The sequence below is a fragment of the Primulina tabacum genome, chromosome 5, assembly GCF_025594145.1.
Source record: "Primulina tabacum isolate GXHZ01 chromosome 5, ASM2559414v2, whole genome shotgun sequence".
NCBI classification, from domain to species: domain Eukaryota; kingdom Viridiplantae; phylum Streptophyta; class Magnoliopsida; order Lamiales; family Gesneriaceae; genus Primulina; species Primulina tabacum.
The window spans coordinates 14,126,566-14,145,424 of record NC_134554.1 but is presented as its reverse complement, the minus strand read 5'-3'; the positions used below and the strand labels follow the sequence as shown (position 1 = coordinate 14,145,424).

Here is an 18,859-nt window from a genome sequence, read left to right as displayed (position 1 = left end):
TAACTTTTTAAAAAATAAAATAAAACAAAGCTGAAAGAAGAGAATAATTTGCAGAAGATCTTGAGTGGGACCCTCCCATTGGCATCCCAATGTAGCAAACTTTCCTACCTTTTGAAACTAAATCAATAATTTCTGATAGCTTTTTTACCCACACCATAACCAAAAGCCTTTCCTCCTTCACTTTTCCATCACTAAAAAAAGTACCAATTTTGTCTTTACTGTATGCAACAATGGATTTAAATCTGAACTGAACTCACAGTTCTTGAATTCAGCCAAAAAATTTTTTTTATTTTTTTTTCAAACAAAAAACCCATATACCTACCTACTATCATTTCCTTGTTTTTTTGTTTAGCTTTTTTTAGAATATCGTTTCCTTGCTTCCCTTTTTTTTTTTTTTTTTTGAGAGAAATCATTTTCTTGATTTTGGAAACCAATAAAAAGATATTAAAAAAAAAAGTTAAATAAGGAAGTCATTAAGGGTTTTTTAAAGCTGATATTTGTCTGCAAAACCTATGATTCTCTATTAGTACTCTTCATTTCATTAGTTATAATTCTTGGTTGTCTGCAAAAACTATGATTCTCTGTTAGAAATACTTTTTATTTCATTAGTTATGATTCTTGGTACTTTTTTGTTCTTTAACAATTTAATATTTTCTTGAGGTTGTAGAGAGACAAAACATCCCAAAATATTGGAGACAAGAGAACTGTTCAAAGCTGGTGAAAAGATGTATGACCACGAAAGTGATTGTTTTGATAATTTTCAAGCTAGTTTACAGGAAGGATTGGTTCAAGAACAAGATGATTTCTCTCAAGGCCAGATCCCAAATTGTGATAATAATCACAATTTTTCAATGGAGGGACAGATCCAGATTCACTCTCAGATTATTTCCCCACAAGAAGCTGCTGCTGCTGCTGTTATGGAGATGGAGATGCAAAAACAACTTGATTTGGAGTTCCAGGGTACCAATAATGATAACAATAATAGTAGTACTGCTTCTCATTTGATTCAGGAAATGGTGCATAACTCAAACTGGCATGAAATGTGTAGCTTTAATGGCGATCACAATCAGTACCAATATCACCCAAATATCACTGATATCCAAAATACAATTCCAGATACTCCCTATCCCACCACACCAGATCTGCTTAACATGTTTCCATTTCCTAGATGTTCTTCGTCTTTCCTGCTTAATAATCCTGATTCATCAGCCCACAAATCTTCCAGTTTCTTGGCGTCGCTCGGTCTTTTAGGAGAATTCAACCCTGCCGTGGATGTATCTGCCATGGCTTCGGGTAGTGTTGTGTATGACCCTTTATTGCCTTTAAATCATTCTCCTCAGCCTCCGTTTTTGAGGGAGCTTTTCCATTCTTTGCCTCATCAAGGAGGAGGGTACGCAATAGGTGTAAAAAATGGGTCTTTGTTTGGTGGGATTGTGGATGAAAGAGAGCATGTTAATGGTGTTCTGTATCAAGATGGCAATGATGGGAGGCATTTTGATAATGGGGTTTTCGAGTTCTCCGCTGGAGAAATTGATTGCATTATGAAAAATAATGGGAAAGAAACTAAACATTTTACTAATACTGAAAAGCACAGAAGAGTTCTCTTCAGTGACAAGTACCAAGCTCTGAGGAAATTGATTCCAAATCCCACTAAGGTATGTATATAATATCCCATTCTCCGTTTGTTGATCTTGTTCCTTAATCTATACGCAATGAAAAATCCATTTTACTCAAGTATGTCCATAAAGTTTACGACACAAATATTGATCTTTGATCTGATATGTTGAAATTTTTGGTGAGAACCATTCAAGAACGATAGAGCCTCGATCGTGGGGGATGCTATTGACTACATAAACGAGCTGAAAAGAACTGTGAACGAGCTGAAAGTTCTGACTGAGAAGAAAAGGTGTAGCAAAGAGAGACTCAAAAGGCCTAAAACAGAAGAAAAGGATGGGATATCAATGGAGGGAAATGAGTCAAACTCTTTAGGTGAAATGGAGCAGCCTTACAATGGTTCATCACTCAGAAGCTCATGGCTACACCGGAAATCGAAGAACACCGAGGTCGATGTTCGAATTGTAGATGACGAAGTCACTGTGAAACTTGTTCAGCAGAAGAGAATCAATTGCTTGCTCTTTGTATCAAAGGTTTTGGATGACCTTCAGCTTGATCTCCACCATGTTGCTGGAGGGCTTATCGGTGATTACTATAGCTTTTTGTTCAACTCCAAGGTGCTCAATTCATACGTTTATCTTTTCCATATATCAATATTTCTGGTGTGTGCTTCATTTATATATAATATCATCACGGGATTATACACACACACATACATGAATTCAGGCTTAAAACATTGTCATTGATCATCTTTCCATGGCGAATAATATATATATATTTTTTTGTAAAAACGTGTTCATTATTTTGCAGATTTGTGAAGGTTCCATAGTGTATGCAAGTGCAATAGCTAACAAACTTATTGAAGTTGTGGATAAACAATATGCAGCCGTTCCACCAACTAATAGCTACTAGCTAGCTAGCTAGGTATGCACCACCTTTTCAAAACTTGTTGCATTCTTCTTTTATCTTTTGTACCGATTGAAAATACTTATTCGGAGTGATTGAACTAGGAATTTGTTCAGAATTAAGAGCAGTTAAATATAAAATAAAAAATACACTCGATATCGAATCGAATCGAAGCAATTCGTTTTCAAATATTTCATCATCGTCACACATATAGAGACACAATTATAGTTCTAAAATTCACGTGTTTGGACAATATTAACTATTTATTCAAAAATTATCATTATTATTTTCTTACATTTTTTGTTGAAGAGTATTTTCTCCCACGTATGACTTGCATGTTAAAGTAACATAGTTACTCGAGGGTCGGAGATTTCAGTCGTATTTTAATTTTTTTGGCATTATGATGGCGTAAAATAATTACCTTGAAGTAGTATCTCCTTACTATATTATTATTTTTTTATTTTTATTTTTACATGGTAATTGACAGAATAAATAAAATTCAAAAAGCGCGAGTACTTGGTCAAACTTTAGATACAGTCCAAATTTTTAAAGTAGGCAGTAAAATTCGTACATGAAGTCTTGCCTTGCTACAAAAGGTTGATTATAAGGCGTTTGCTAGTCTGCGAGGGGACCAGTTTTTTTTTTTTTTTTTTTTTTACTTTATAAGTTTCTGTTTCATAAAATAATTAACTGGATAGAAAATTGATATTATCAAATTCCATATGTCTTTGTTTTACTGAAAATTCAATTTTCTTTGTTGTTAAAATTTTATTCATATTAATTTTGCAGAATCAATGGAAGGAGCTAGCTTTGCATTTCTCTAATGCATGAGAGATTAAAGGCTAGCTATAAAATATATTTCCATCGACTTACTACAAATTAATTAATTATAATTAGGATGTAATGAAGATCTTATAGTCTTTGTTTAATTTAGCATGCTAACCGCAGTGTGGTAAGGGATTTACTGATATTATATGTATTATTTTGGATTTTTAAAAATTAAGTGTTTTGGTGCTTCGCCCTTACTACAGTAACCCAAGAGATCCTCGACAACTTTAAATTTTATAACCCGTTGGAGATGATATATTAATGTAGTTTGGAGCTAATAATTATATAATGATCACTCAATTTAAATATTTGTGCATGATTAGGACATGTATCATGTTAATTAATTAGTGAAAAATTAAAATATTACACGTACGTAGTGTCACATTTGAACGTGGAGTTCTGATTTTACACTGATATGTGGGATGTGGGGAAAAGTATGAGATTCTTACATTGTAAATTGAGTGTGAGGGAATACTTTTCTCCACATAATTAATGATCTTACGTATCCTTTGGTATAGTTTGGTACACTGGACAAGAGAGGGATTGATAAATAATCCTCCTTATCTGACATTTGGTACCTTTTTAGAAAGCACATGATAATATCATGGGCACGTAATTAATAATTTTATACAAGGATAAATATCTCTTTTATGAGATGTGATAATTTTAATTTAATGATAAAAAACACTACAAATGACTTAATTGCCCTCAATATATAAAAATCTTAAATCCTACATATGATCAAGTTCTAAATTAGTACCACTAGATGATAATTATATAAATTATTTTTTATAAATCTCTAGTCTCTACTAGTAGGTAGAAATTAAAAATTAAATAAATATTTTTATTTATTTTTATATATTATGTAATATGATAATTATATAAATGAACTCGAGATAATTATATAAATGATTTTTGTAAATCTCAAAAAAAATTATTAGTATCACTCGATTAACATTAAAAATTGATATTTGACTTGACTCACAAAATCAAAGGCTTAATTATCATATTATATAAATATAAAATTAGGTAAAAATATGAACTCAAGCAACAACTTTGAAATTATAAAATTTATTATAATAAGGTTAATTTTGTCATTACAATCTAATATATAAATTTAATCACTCTTATTAAAATCATATCAAACATTAAATATAATACCCTACATCTTATTTATCATTAACTTATCTTTATATTATATATCACATGTTTATCTATCATGTATATCAAACTATGCCTTTAAGAACTATTTCTCCTAGTCGAAAATTTTGGTTGACTAACATAGTGAAAAATGAAATATATAGGCTTAAATGAATTATCGCACAAAAATAATAATTTAAAATTGAAACTTGGCAATTCAATTTTTTCAAACATCATTACAATATATAACTATAATTAAACTGAACTAATAAACAAATATATGGAAAACAAATACAAAATAAGTTTCTTCTAGTTCTAACCAAAGGACAACCAAGACAAAATATATAAACCTACGTGGAACAAATTAAATACAGGAGGAACTTTGAAAGATAAATGGAATAAATATTATTGGAACCAGGAAAACAATTTGTCGAGAAGAATAAAATAAGTTAAATATAAACGAAACAAAACAAGTATAATTGAACAATGTTGAAGAAAGAAACAAAATTTACTCTAGCAAAGATTTCTTCTTCACGATTCAACATTTTCAAATTCTAATATTTAAGCTTTATATAATATTTTTTTATTATCCTAAGTATACATTTTATATATGGGAAAAATTATGGCATTGTACAACACATTATGAAATGTGGTTAATATGTATTAAAATGTAAAAATAAAATTGCTCGCTTAATTCCATAAGTTTATTTAGTATGTTCATCGCACCAAAATTAGAGTTGTCTGGTCACGTAAAATCATGGCAAAAATTTGTGTGAGACAGTTTCACGGGTAGTATTTTATGAGACGGATCTCTTATTTGGGTCATACATGAAAAAATATTATTTTTTATGTTAAGAGTATTATTTTTATTATGAATATCGGTAGGATTGACCCGTCTCACAGATAAAGATTCGTGAGACCGTCTCACGAGAAACCTACTCTAAAATCAAAAGAATATTAAAATCGTTTAGTATTTTATTGGACCTCTAATTATTTTACAATTCACACCTTTTATATTCTTTGGCACCGTTTCAAGTGACATATTATTAATCAATTGATAACTTATCTATCGTATCTCTTTTTTTATTGACATGTTTATTTATCAATCTATTAATTATTTATTTTTTACATCAGTCAAATCATTAATTATTTATCTTGCTTCAATCAAATAATTGAATTTAAATTATAATATAACCCTTAATCAATAATATTATTTTAATTATTATAAAAATAATAACTTATCGTCTTATCTCAAATTTAATCGATCAAATCAAACAAACTATTATTTATCAATCAAGTCCAATATTATATTTTAACTATCATTTTTTATTTCTTTTTTATCATATTAAATTATTTATCCTAACATTATTATCCTATCTTTAATTTAATTTTTATGTATCATGTTCTTAATTAATTAGGCTTGATGTTATTAGTGGAAGTAATCTTGGTCCAACAGAATGCCAAGCTTAAATTAAAGTAAAGTTGTGTAAGGCAAGTCATAGAAAATCACGTTAATTTCCCCTCGGTAATAACGATTTAATGTAACAAAAACAGATCATTTTCGTGTCCTATATTCCGCATGATCAGTCAGACCATGAAACAATAATTGTATTCTCAAATTAAGTAGTTAAACAGAAAGAACCTCGTCAATCTCAGGTCTTTCGATGCCAAGTCCCTTGATGCCACGTTCCAAATCTGCACCTGACATCAACACTCAAAGTTCTCCCTCCCACTCCTATGTTCCTCCTCCTGGTAAGTCCGTATCATCTTCCTTGGCTGGCGGGTCACTGTTAACTTCAGGGACAAAGAAACCTAGAAGAAATGCACTTGAAGAAGCAAGAATTTCTACCAGCAGCCCTTACTACAAGGGCTTGACAGACTTTTCACTCGTAATCAATCGAGAACGATTATCAGGGTCTAGTCCTGGAAGGGAAATTCACGCAACAAGTTCCGCTGGTTCTGGTTCCAGGTCATCTTTTGCTGTGAAGGTGCAGGAATGGGGTTTTAATTGGTTTGCTTTGAAGAAACATGAAAAGAACTCCAATGAGAGAGCGGCAGCCCCCGAAAATGTGGAGGACCGAGCCCCCTTGGCCCCCCTTAGAACTCATAACCAGATCATGGACAAATCTACAAAAACTGGTTTAGAATATGAGAGGAAAAAAGTTGCTTTTCCTTCCGTTTTGGGCGTGGAAACTGCCAACTTGTCAGCCAAGGAGAAGCCATTGAGGGAGAAAGAATCTGAAGGATCACGACGAGGAGATGTGCATTGTCCTCTACCACAGATAACACAAACAACGGCACAAGCACAACCCTCTCTGCTGTCAATACCGCTCTCATGTACCGGAACATCACCACCAGTACGACCAGCATTTGAATCATCACCCTCTCTACTGCCGAGACATCCAGCAGCTGTAGGAGTTACATATAAGAACAAGGAGACAACAAAAATGATGGAGAATGAAAGGAAATATGTGTGGGCAGATAAGTATCGGCCTATATTGCTTCCAGATTTTATATGTAACCGGACAACAGCACTTCGGCTACAGAGTAGAGTTAGGAATTGGCATAATAAAGCAGAAGAATGTGGTCATTTCATATTTGAGGGAAGCCCAGGGGTTGGAAAAAGAACCATGATTTGGGCTTTGCTCAGAGAGGCCTTTGGGCCAGACAAAGTACAGGTACGACAAAACTGTCATCCATCTGATAAGATAAAACAATGGAATTTCACGGTGAAAAAACTTGAACCTCGTTGTCTTTATCATCCACAGGCAAGAGAAGAATCCAAGGAATTTCACCTGAAGGTAATTTTCATATTAAACTGACGCAATTCTTACATGGTGAAAGCTTAAGGGTCGAAAGTTGGTAGCACTTGCACATGATGAAACATCTTGAAGACTGAGAAAATACTTGTATTACTGACTGTTGTTTAGTCAACCACAGGTTGATCACAAAAATTGGTTCCATTCAATTGAATCGGCACCCCATCTAAAAGCTTAAAAAGTCAGAACAGGGAGACGTTCATCAATACCTCTGACACATAACAAACATTCAATTCCAGTTGCATATTTTTCAGATAGATGGATGTAGCTCCACTAATGATTCATAACTAAAAGGATAAACCTCACAAGTTATGAAATCATGAGAACAACACATCTGACTCATCCTCAAAATTTTATCATGGATTCAAGTTAGCTTCATGTTTTTCAAGCCTAGTCAAGCAATGTTTGATTCAAATTCTAAATTAAGGAATTTGCTCCGAGCTCAACCATGTTTAAACATATTTCACACCAAAATATTTTTAATAATTCCCGAGTTTTAGTAGATTTATTGATATTTTTATACAAGCATTAAAAATAATACTAGGTCATGATTTCGAGCCATAAAATTGAAGCTAGAGCTGATAAGTTATTCACTTAGTTAGTGTATAAGCCGAAAACATGGGTATTTAAAGGTGAACTGGATAGTGGTAGAATCTCCTATGGGTTCCTTTACCTGCACGCCAAAATATGAAATGCCCAAGAAAGGCGGCCTGTTTTCCAACATTGACCTTATATTATCCATTATACAGGGAGAAGCAGTGAGTAGTGTCCTTGTAAACTGGATGGTATCAACCCAACATATTGAAGTCAATATCTCCGAATTAAAAGGCTACGAGAAGCATATACTTGTGGAGCTTATCAAAGAGGAAAACGAGATGCTGTCCAATAAAACCTTGCAATGCACTCAGGAAAACTGCAAAGGCATTTCCACGCATTTTTAATATGATTATTCAAATTCAAAGGTGCAAGCCAATAACATAGTATGCCATAAAAATGTACATGCAGCTATCATTCTATATGAGGCAGACAAGCTGTCTACTGATGCCCTAATATACATCAAGTGGATCTTGGGGAAGTTTAAAGGGTGTAACAAAGTATTCTTTTGCTGCAGAGACATGTCGAAGCTACTGCCCTTAAAGCCACTTTGCACAGTTGTCCAACTTCTTGAGCCTTCAAATGAAGAGGTAGCAACCTAATGCTTTCAAGCCTCAAAATCACGTGCTCACCAAAAACATGAACTTCAAAGTTTTTCTTTCACCACTGCATTTATCTTTGACAGATTGTCGAAGTTTTGATGTTCATAGCAACACAAGAAGGGATAGAGCTACCACAGCAGTTGGCCAATAAAATTGCCAATATGTCCAAGAATAACCTAAGACAAGCCATACGCTCATTTGAAGCTACTTGGCACTTCAAGTAATATAATGCCATAATCTTCATATATAACTTATTCTATAATGGCAGTTAATTTAGAGCTTTTTGACATCCCTCAAACCCAACATAGAAATTGGTTACTACTTTGGATTCCGGATTCTCCACATCTTAAATGTGCTATTTTTTGCTGCAGTTCTAACTTGGAGGAAGACCAAGATATCCAGACCGGATGGGAATATAAAATTGCCAATCTTGCAACAAACGTGATACAGGAGCAAAGTCCAAAGCAGTAAGTATCAAATCATACATCAACTAGAAAACTACAGATTCTGTTTTTAAGGACCTAAATCTAATGGCAAGAAGCCATTGGCTCACCACAGGCTTTACAATATCCGTGGAGACTTGCAAAATCTTATAGAGCATAATGTAGCACCCGACTGCATATGCGAAGTAAGAGAGATCGAAACTGTTTGACCCCCCCTCCAACTACCATCCCTCCAAAGCACAATTCCCAGTACTCTATCATGCTTTATGCAGGCTCTAATAAAGGAACTGAAGAGGAATATACCTGAGCAGTTACAGTCACAATTTGACAAGCTATCTGATGAACATAGAGTACAAACCTCAATTGATCAGCTTTTTTTCTTTCCATATTCTTGTAGACTAGTTTGCTAATGAAAAAGATAGCATAGCATCGACCTCTAATCATTTTCCTACTTTCAGAAAAACTATGACGCAATAATATACCTGGCCTCTTCACAAAGTCAACACGAGGAACATGGTAAGAGACAGAATGTCTCAAGAAATAACGTCCAACACTTCATGATGATCGAAGGTATGATAAACATTAATCAAAAGCGTTCAACACTTGATGATGGAGGTACGATAAATATTAATCAAATCAATAATGTGATAAAAGTTGAAAGATATTCTATATGTTATTGCCAAACTTTGATTTACTCTGAAGGCTAAAACTTATATGCGCCGTATCAATTTTTGTTGCTTGTCGGCAAATTATAATTTCTCAACGGTTCCGCATCCAGTGTATGGGAAAATCGACAATATTCACTACCTTTAGTTTCTATCTAGTTCTGAGTAAATGTGGTGCAACGTTAACTCTATGCTCTTTCTTCAGAGTTCATAGCAAGAATCATGAGTTGGTACAAGGGTGTTATAACAAACAAGGAGGGCGACCAGATGACACACAGATGAATTTGTTCAGTGTTTTGTAATTGCCCGTACAATATTATTCAAGGCCTCAAACAACTTGGTTGCACACACTCTGAGTGCCGTAAAATAATCACCAAACTTAAATATAAGTTTATATTTTATCAGCTGTATCAATCGAAGGCGTGAACATATTGTAAACTTATCCACGTTATTTTCTTTTTTCAATTATAAAAGAATGTATCTTTATATTCGCATGATTTACCCTTCTCATGCCGTACATTGTAAACTCAAGGGTGCCTCTCTTGAAGCTTAGGGCATCACTATCTGATCACCAAATTTTTAACGAGCTAGGTAGAATGATATTTCAAATACTGGTAAACTACTGGTGACAGTTAGAGATATGTATATCTTCCTCTTAGAGCCCAAAAGGTGAGACTTTACGAGGAAGGCGCGCGGGCAGAGGCACTCTAGCATCTACAAAGGAAAAGGCTGTCGAGAACAATCAATGGAATCAATAACATAGGGCATCTGATCATATTAGTTAGTGCAAGAGACTTATCCCTATGCCTAATGCTTGTGCAGAAAGGAAGCCTTGTTGTTTACGCTACTCTTGGATCGTTTCTCCCTGTATGACAAGAACAAATGTTGGCCTTTAGATCCATGAAATCCCATAAAAAAAAAACTAAGGGATCCACAATATCAAAAAGTATCGGGGACATGGCGTAAAGATCTTCCTGTAGCATAGTGTCTGCGGAAAGGGAGAACCAAATTCCACATCTAAGGCGGCAATCTAACCACGCCATCAGACTAATCGTTCATAGGACCCTGATCCAAGTATCATTCTGTTAGGCTTCCAGACGAGGTAATTCAAGCAATCCTCGAACACCTAGAATTGCAGTGAGAAAACAGAGCATGGAATGGAATAGCATTTAGGTGCTATAATCCTCCTCCATGTTTGAGCAAATGAAACCTTTCATGAGGCTAATAACTCAGTAACAGACTTAAACAACCTAAGCATCAAGAAATAGAAAGAAAAAACGGATACGGAGAGTAATTCTTGGAGCGAAGTTCTCAGGAATCAAATCACCAGATGTCTAATTCTTAGAGCTGATCAAGCTTAAAATGCAATTTTGCGTCTCATCTCTAGTTGAAAGCGATCTCCATGCAAAATACCAAAGCCTAATACGCTGCTTATGACAAGTAGGAATCTCCGAGAATGACAAGAAAAAGTTCTTCACCGCTGTAGCCCCTCATCACGACGATACACGCGGCGGCGACGACGACGAATGTGGACTGGACAAGTTTGTGTACAGAATGGGCCATAAGTAGGCCCAATCTACTCTGGGCTTAAATTCCATCTCAATGTGTAAATTGTATTGCCAGGATAACATAACACATGTTCGGTATTTTTTCGTTGAAGATTTTTTTATTTATTTTAAAATAAATATATCAAATCGTGAAAATAATGTTCAATATTTAAATTATCAATAGTCATAAATTATTGGGATGGAATAATTTAATAACTTAGAAGTTTGGAATAAAAAGTTATATTAAAACAAAGATTAATTAATTACTAGGGAAAATGTGACAGAAATGCATGCATTTTGAAATGAGGTAAAAATGTATCATTTCCATTTTTCAAAAGATGAGAATGGGATCTTAAAACAAAACAAACATAGCCTTCCCATTTTCAAAACTAGAGATTATTTTTGAAGTTATAAAAATTGAATGCGATTATGAGAGGATGAAAATCTACACGGTTGAACTGTTAGTAGCAGATGTAAATATATTCAATATGTGTATCAAGATTACTTTTTTGTACATATAAAATAATGAGCAGGTCTCTTGTGAGACTCTATCACGAATCTGTATCTGTGAGACGGGTCAACCATACCGATATTCACAATAAAAAGTAATACTCTTAGCATAAAAAATAATATTTTTTCATGGATGACCCAAATAAGAGATCTGTCTCACAAAATATGACATGTGAAAGCGTCTCACGCAATTTTTTGACTAAAATAAATAATAAAATTGAATATATTTTTATGATCACAAATATGTTTTTCACTTTACACATTTCATGCAATCAACTATGAGTAGGCTCTTGTGATACGGTCTTAGGAATCTTTATCTGTGAGACGGGTCAACTCTACCGATATTCATAATAAAAAGTAATACTCTTAGCATAAAAAATAATATTTTAATGGATGACCCGAATAAGAGATCTGTCTCACAAAATACGATCCGTGAGACCGTCTCACACAAGTTTTTGTCATCAATGATATAATAATTTTCTTTTTCTAATATCAATCAAAACAAATATATTATTTCTTCTTTTGCGACAACGTACTATTAACTTTAAAAAAAAAACCGCCGAAAACAAATAATAATAAAAAGAAAAAAAAATTTCCTATACTATACATGACAATAGTATGCATATATATGTATATTTTATCACATGTCCTCTTGATTTTCATATTTCCTAACTCCCATAACCTGGCCGCTGTTCTTGAACCTCCGGTGGTGGTGTTTCTCATCGAACTTCAGTCGCCCTGTGTCCTTAAATCGCTTCTTTTCAACCTGATCAACGTTACATTCCGGTGGTGGCACAGGATACCTAATTGTATCATAACAATATGAATAATATATATATTTACCCCTAAATTTTCTCATTGCCACCTTTTGTTTTGGGGTCATATTGGCAAAATCAGCCCCGTCAAATCGGTTATGATCTGTATCCGTACAATCGGTGGCGACCGCCTCCTGCAACAAATCGGTGGCGCATCCATGGAGGACAAGATCGGTGAATTCAGCCACGAAAGGGGCATATTTGTAATTTGCTCTATATTTGCCACCGGAAGTAGCCCAATCCGAAGCATCCCAAATGGTAGCGTACAAAGACATAGGCTTTGATGGGAAATCAGCTCCCATTGCCTCCTTGCGTACTATCTCCCGGATTGGAACATCGTCAATGTAGAATCTATAATAGCGAAACAAAAAAATTGTAGCAAATATGAAAGTTTGCTAATAATAAACTTAAATAAATATTTTCTCTGAAAATATTGAAAAGAATATTAATGAATTAAAGATCAAAATATGATAAGAGTTTTGCTATAATTAGATCTCAAACCTGTAACTTCTTTTAGATTTGGGATCTTGATTTCATATAGGCTACATGTTGAATTTAGAAAATCTAATAATCTTTATTTTGATGATAACAAAACATGTTATTATGTTTTTAACACGTTTATTCAAGTGTGCAGTTGCTAACTCAAGATGAAAGCGAAATATCAAATTAAGCCAAAATGAAAATTTGGGTAGCTGTAGTTTTTCAATAACAACTCACAACTCGTTGATACAAACGATCAACCGTCAAAACGAATAACAAAAAGCTCAATTTGGGAAAAGTCGTATTTAATGTCAGTTGGACTAAATCGGATGTTATCTAGGAAAACTGATTGCACCAAAGCTCATTGATTTGGATGATCAGTAAGGATCAGTTGGGCATTAGTAGTAGTTGTATTTTAGTCAGACTGGTAAGCTCGGTATCCAAATGGAATGATTTAGTATGTGTTACGAAAATAAGACGATGATCTACAAATCATCTTCACAAGTCAAAGTCTAAATCAGAATTTAAGATATTAGTAAAGGACCACGAAACTACAAGGCTGATTCAGCATACCTTGTATATATTTTAATTAGGCAATAGATAAGTCCTAAGTCGAAATATATTTGTACGATGAGTTGTATAAATCAAAGTTTTCTAGTAAATCATTCTCAAGGAGAAGAAGGGGTGACATGAGAATTATTAATATCTGAACATCTATAAATAAATTCGTGTCTATTTATAGCATTTACTTATTATTGCTAATGTTTTTTAGATGTATTGTTGAAGCATTTTATGTGTATTTTTCAAATATCAAAATATTGCATACGAACTATTATTTTGAGCGTTTCTGTTTGGTTTGAAAATCAAAATCGATTTAATTAATCGGTATTCAATATTTCAAGAACCGATATATTGTAACTCAATATTATTCCCGATCGATTATATCAATACATGTCATCCGCTTAATTAACCAATTTTAATTAACCAGCTACCCTAGCATAACTTATTGACTGGGATTACACCTCTAGGCACGCATGAGTGATTTAGATGTAAACAACTCTCTAAAATCTTGGCAAACCCTAGAATCTATCTAGGTTTGGTATTCAACCTAAAAGTCAATTCAATTAGGCATGAATTAAGGTCATCACTGTCATGGTAACATTACTCAGTCTTTAATTTAATACTGTTCGATATTTATTTGACTTGATATTAATAAAAAAATTGTAAAATATTGGCATGAATTGACAAATTACCTATTTCTATGAAATTTTGAAAAATACTATAATCTAATTTTAATAATATTTTCCAATCAAATTAATTATTCCTTTGAAATTTTAAAAATAGTAAATATTGATCACATAAAAAACTAGAGATAAATAATAATTTATAAAATAAAAATATAAAATAATATATTCATTTTTAGAGTCTCAATCGCAACTTGTATGACCAAGTCGCGTGAGGCATCGATAGAATTTAAAAAGTTCCCATATATATTTTTTTATATTAGTTAATTTTTCGAAAATCATCTATTTTTATTTTTTTGAATAAAATCATCTAAATTTTGGGGTTATATATATCCTTCTAATATATTTGAATTTTCTCATTGCATAAAGTGGAAAAAGTACAAAATTTTAAAAATTGAACTCACATAATATTCTTGGTGGTCCAAAGTATACTGTAACGATGAAAATCTTGAGAAGGGTCGAACCAGAGGTAGTATCTTTCTTCTCTCCCCCGACTTGTACTTCCATTCCCATACATATTTGTCTGAAATCTCCATGTTTTCCCTCTTATATTTCCCAAGAATTCAAAATCCAACTCGTCGTGCGATTTCGGGAATAAATCGCCATTTGTTGTCTGCAATTTAAGATTCATAAAAACTATTAGATGATTAAGATTAATACCATGATCATATCGCATCTAACTACGAAATGGAAATTATGAGGACAATTGATGCTAAATTTCACATGTTACGTACGTAAAATGCGACGACGATTCCTGCAGTGTAATCTGATGGCAACTTGATTTTAGCACTGAAGAAGCCGTGACTGTAAAGATCTGAAGATTTGAACCCTGACCCTGTAAAGTGAACAAATCAATCAATATGTGGGGGAAAAAAACATTACGAAAAAACCGATCATGACTCCATTACTTAATTACACATGTGATTAACTAATATGTCATCAAATACATAATATAATTATTTATACATGCCTGTGTACTGGTTGAGTTGAAGTCGAACGGATCGATCATCGGCGGAGGGGATAACGTTTGCATCACCAAATAAAGGGCTGAATCCTTTGGAGAATGGAATATTGGATATGTTGAAAGCTGCCGCATGAGCTACATGGAGAAGAAAACGAGCAAGAACAAAGAAACAATAAAAGGAATATTTGCTTTTACCCATTAAATTCCTAACAATATTGATCGTATAGTTCAATTAAGAAAAAACACTTTCGTCTTTTTTATCGTTCAAGTCTCACAAAGAAAAAAATATATGCACATATGTAAGTATCTGTGTGTTCCTGTGTTATACACACACATATATATATACACACACATATATGTATGTATATATATATATATATATATAAGAATGAGCTGGTATGATAATCAATTGTTTAATTAGTGGACAAAAGAAAAGGTCCATGGAGGGTATTTATGGAAATTCAATTATATGAAAGGCATGTTCAACTATTCATTCCTGGATTCTATGTTATCTTCATGTTCTTGATTTTTTCCTAGCAAAGGATATAACGTCAGAAGTGGATGACTACCGAAAACCCAAAAAAAAAAAAGCAACTTGCCTTATTTATTTACTTGGAATATTTTAATTTCTTGCGATGGTCCGTATCATTTGGTGGGGGAATTGAAGCATGTCCATCCAGGGAAAAATTAGAAAAGAAAAATAAAAGTATCCACATAATTTTAAAAAAATACAGAAGTTTTGATATTCTTGTATATTCCATTAAACTTAATCCTGGATCGGCCCGCAATAATCACCTCCGGAGAGGATAGTTTTCGTTGTCTCCAAGGTTTAAACCTCCAGCGTCTCTCACAGCGGAGAGACAATTATTGACGAAATTTTAAAACATTTGATAACATGGTTTTATCAAACTTTCCGAGTCACTATGTTGGAGTTTGTTCGAGCCCTTAGATCGAGTGGCCAACAAAAGGAATATAGATAGATATCACCTTTTTCTCTGTCTCGGAACAATGAATGCTTCGAACTGCTTCAAATGTATTTCATTCTTCAATTCTCTCAAATTACTAAGGTTCTACTTGGATTGATGAAGTTGAAGAAAAGAATTTCAAATTCATAATAATTACAAATCAATTTGTTTGTCTTGGTAAATTTACTTGACAAATTTCGGTGCAGTGGATTTTAAATTCATCTCAACATTAAATCATTTCAAATCATTCTTTCAAATACTATCTGAAATTTAAATCATCAAATCCAAATACAACATTATTACATTTGCTATATATTAATCCTTTAATCCACCTAATTCTTGTTACTACTTAGTACACACAAAACATATAAATTTTCCAATATTAAATATACCCAAAAACATGATTTCACCATGGACACAAAAAAACATGATTTCAACATTCTCAAAGTTTTCGAGTTTTTACCAATGGCCCTCCCCTCATAGGTGTGAAAGTTGAAATTTCTAACTCCGGATGATGTTATGTTTTATATATATATATATATATATATAGTTTTATTATGTTGTTCATCAATTATGCCTACTAGTAAAATGGCATGCGCGTGCTTACACACACATATATATATATATATATATGAGGATGAAAATTAGCAAACCAATTACTAATTTTTATTATAACGTGAATGGATAATATTGTCCAAAGTCTTGATGAACACAGCTGTGGTCATTAAAGGACAATATGCCGAATGAAGGAGACCGACCATTAGTTGGACGTATCTAAAATTAGTTATTTGTGAAGGAACAAATTATTATATAAAAGCGTGTTCTAACTAACTGAGGACTAAACACCCTCATGATGACGTCACTGAATTGATCTTACGTAAGATTGGTAGGGTTTTAGAACTTCTCATATTTTTTTAGGCTGTTAATTAATCATTGTATTACAGGTGCAATTTTTTTATTTAAAGTAATTTTTTTGTTATTATATACTTGAAAAATTAACGTATTTTCTTGAAATAATTAATAGATTATGGGTTTGACTCTTTTCAAGTAATATTATCGTAGTTACACTATCATCGTTATGGGAAACAATCTGTCCATGTGGCTTCAATTTTATTGAATGCAACTTGGCATATATAAATTTATTTTTATTTTAAAAAAAAATCCTTTTTTAAAAGATTGACAAAAAATTAACATTATTTTATAATAAAAAGGTATATATTTCAAACTTGATAAATTAGCTATTTGCGAATCATAGTTGACTCGTTGCTAAATTTGATCCCATTAACATAAATTTTATTTAAAAAAATAATTTTTTTTATCTTTTATCTTGTCCCATTTTGGTTTTACTTTATTAACTTGTCAATTTTTTTGTCTTAATATACTAACTTTTAATTTTCATCTATATTTTTCAAATTGTTGACTTGTCGCCATACATGTCAACAATTTCTGGTGACACGTTGGAAATTCATGGTTGTAAGTCAGCATTTTCCGATCTCACATAATATTCGACGAAATAAGACCAAAAAAATCGATTTTTTTTGTACAAATATCAACTTCAAATATTTAATGTAGCAAAACCTGAAATGAGACAAGTAATGGACCAAAAAAAAAGTTATTTTCACTTTTATTTATGGATCAAAATAAGAACTGCGGTGAGTACAATTTAACATATTTATTTATGAGTAGGTCTCTTGTGAGACGGTTTCACGAATCTTTATCTGTGAGACGAGTCAACCCTACCGATATTCACAATAAAAATTAATAATCTTAGCATAAAAATGAATATTTTTTCATGAATGACTCAAATAAGATATCTGTCTTACAAAATATGACCCGTGAGATCGTCTCACACAAGTTTTTGCCCTTATTAAAAATAACGGTGGTATATATAATAAATTGATTAATATTCAACAAAAATTCCCTTTCGTTCCGGTTGAAATAATTTTAAAAAATATTATCTTTGTCGAGCTGACACATATTATTGGAATAAATATTTTGCATTATATAGTGGTTCAAAGCTACTAATAAATAGTATTTAAAAAGTCATTTGCATTTTATTTTATCTATATTAATACTCGTGCTACTTTTAGTATTATAAAAAGAAATATAAATAACATTTTTTTAAAATCATGAACCACATCGACAGTTGGAATCCATAATAGCATTCATTTACCATTCATGACGTTTTGCTTTCTTTGACTTTAACATTGAATTATTGCCTTTGTCACATTAATTTCGTAGATTTATATACCATTATCGATATATTAATATTCATTTGATATTTCATTCATTTAATTTAATTAATAGAGTGCGGTCTATTTTAGAAAAATGTTAAAATACAGGAGAAATCAAGATATTAATATACTAATATAGTGTAGCGATTCATATTTCAAGAAACGAAAAGAACAAAACCCAAAAAAATTTTATCATCTCAAGGGACTTTTGTATTAATGATAATATAATTAAGAATAAGAAAAAAAATATTACTTTATCATTTTTAATCATGGAGACCATTTTTCTATTGATGTCTTGTTGTCGTTTCAAATAAAATTTGGTAATAAGGTGGTCGTTGTACCAACTATTATCACTGAATGGACTCTGCCAATTCCCGTAATATGTTGTCATAAAGTTATATATTGATAAAAGTTAAAAAAAATTGTATAGTTTCATATGTTGTTCACCCACTCACTGTGCTCATCTTCATACATATCAATAAAATGTCA

At 32.4% G+C, this 18,859-nt stretch overlaps 3 protein-coding genes and 1 long non-coding RNA gene across 6 annotated transcripts; 2 read left to right on the top strand and 2 right to left on the bottom strand.

Moving 5' to 3' along the window:
• Positions 1–511: 511 nt before the first annotated feature.
• On the top strand, positions 512–3,524 carry LOC142544830 (transcription factor bHLH91-like). Its single transcript, XM_075651865.1, has 4 exons — positions 512–1,655; positions 1,812–2,231; positions 2,425–2,538; positions 3,310–3,524. Exons 1-3 carry the CDS (start codon positions 726–728, stop codon positions 2,524–2,526), a joined length of 1,452 nt encoding a protein of 483 aa, XP_075507980.1. The 5' UTR covers positions 512–725; the 3' UTR covers positions 2,527–2,538; positions 3,310–3,524.
• Positions 3,525–6,003: 2,479 nt separating this feature from the next.
• On the top strand, positions 6,004–11,236 carry LOC142546870 (replication factor C subunit 3-like). 3 transcript variants are annotated; one of them, XM_075654831.1, is made up of 9 exons: positions 6,004–7,166; positions 7,257–7,289; positions 8,057–8,228; positions 8,313–8,491; positions 8,587–8,723; positions 8,875–8,970; positions 9,062–9,131; positions 9,219–9,296; positions 9,405–11,236. In XM_075654831.1, the coding sequence occupies exons 1-9, from the start codon at positions 6,153–6,155 to the stop codon at positions 9,651–9,653; spliced, it is 2,028 nt and encodes a 675-aa protein (XP_075510946.1). In that variant the 5' UTR covers positions 6,004–6,152; the 3' UTR covers positions 9,654–11,236. The 3 variants fall into 3 exon arrangements, with proteins under 3 accessions (XP_075510946.1, XP_075510945.1, XP_075510944.1); XM_075654830.1 differs by having other exon boundaries at positions 6,004–7,289; positions 9,405–9,516; positions 9,817–11,236; XM_075654829.1 differs by having other exon boundaries at positions 6,004–7,289.
• On the bottom strand, positions 6,453–8,062 carry LOC142546872 (uncharacterized). The gene is made up of 3 exons (XR_012820530.1): positions 7,234–8,062; positions 6,690–6,897; positions 6,453–6,584 (listed from the first exon to the last, which is right to left on the bottom strand). It is a non-coding gene; the product is annotated as an uncharacterized LOC142546872 (long non-coding RNA).
• Positions 11,237–12,207: 971 nt separating the features above from the next.
• On the bottom strand, positions 12,208–15,508 carry LOC142546869 (putative xyloglucan endotransglucosylase/hydrolase protein 30). Its single transcript, XM_075654828.1, has 4 exons — positions 15,178–15,508; positions 14,942–15,042; positions 14,612–14,820; positions 12,208–12,834 (listed from the first exon to the last, which is right to left on the bottom strand). The coding sequence occupies exons 1-4, from the start codon at positions 15,368–15,370 to the stop codon at positions 12,309–12,311; spliced, it is 1,029 nt and encodes a 342-aa protein (XP_075510943.1). The 5' UTR covers positions 15,371–15,508; the 3' UTR covers positions 12,208–12,308.
• Between the last annotated feature and the right edge of the window lie 3,351 nt (positions 15,509–18,859).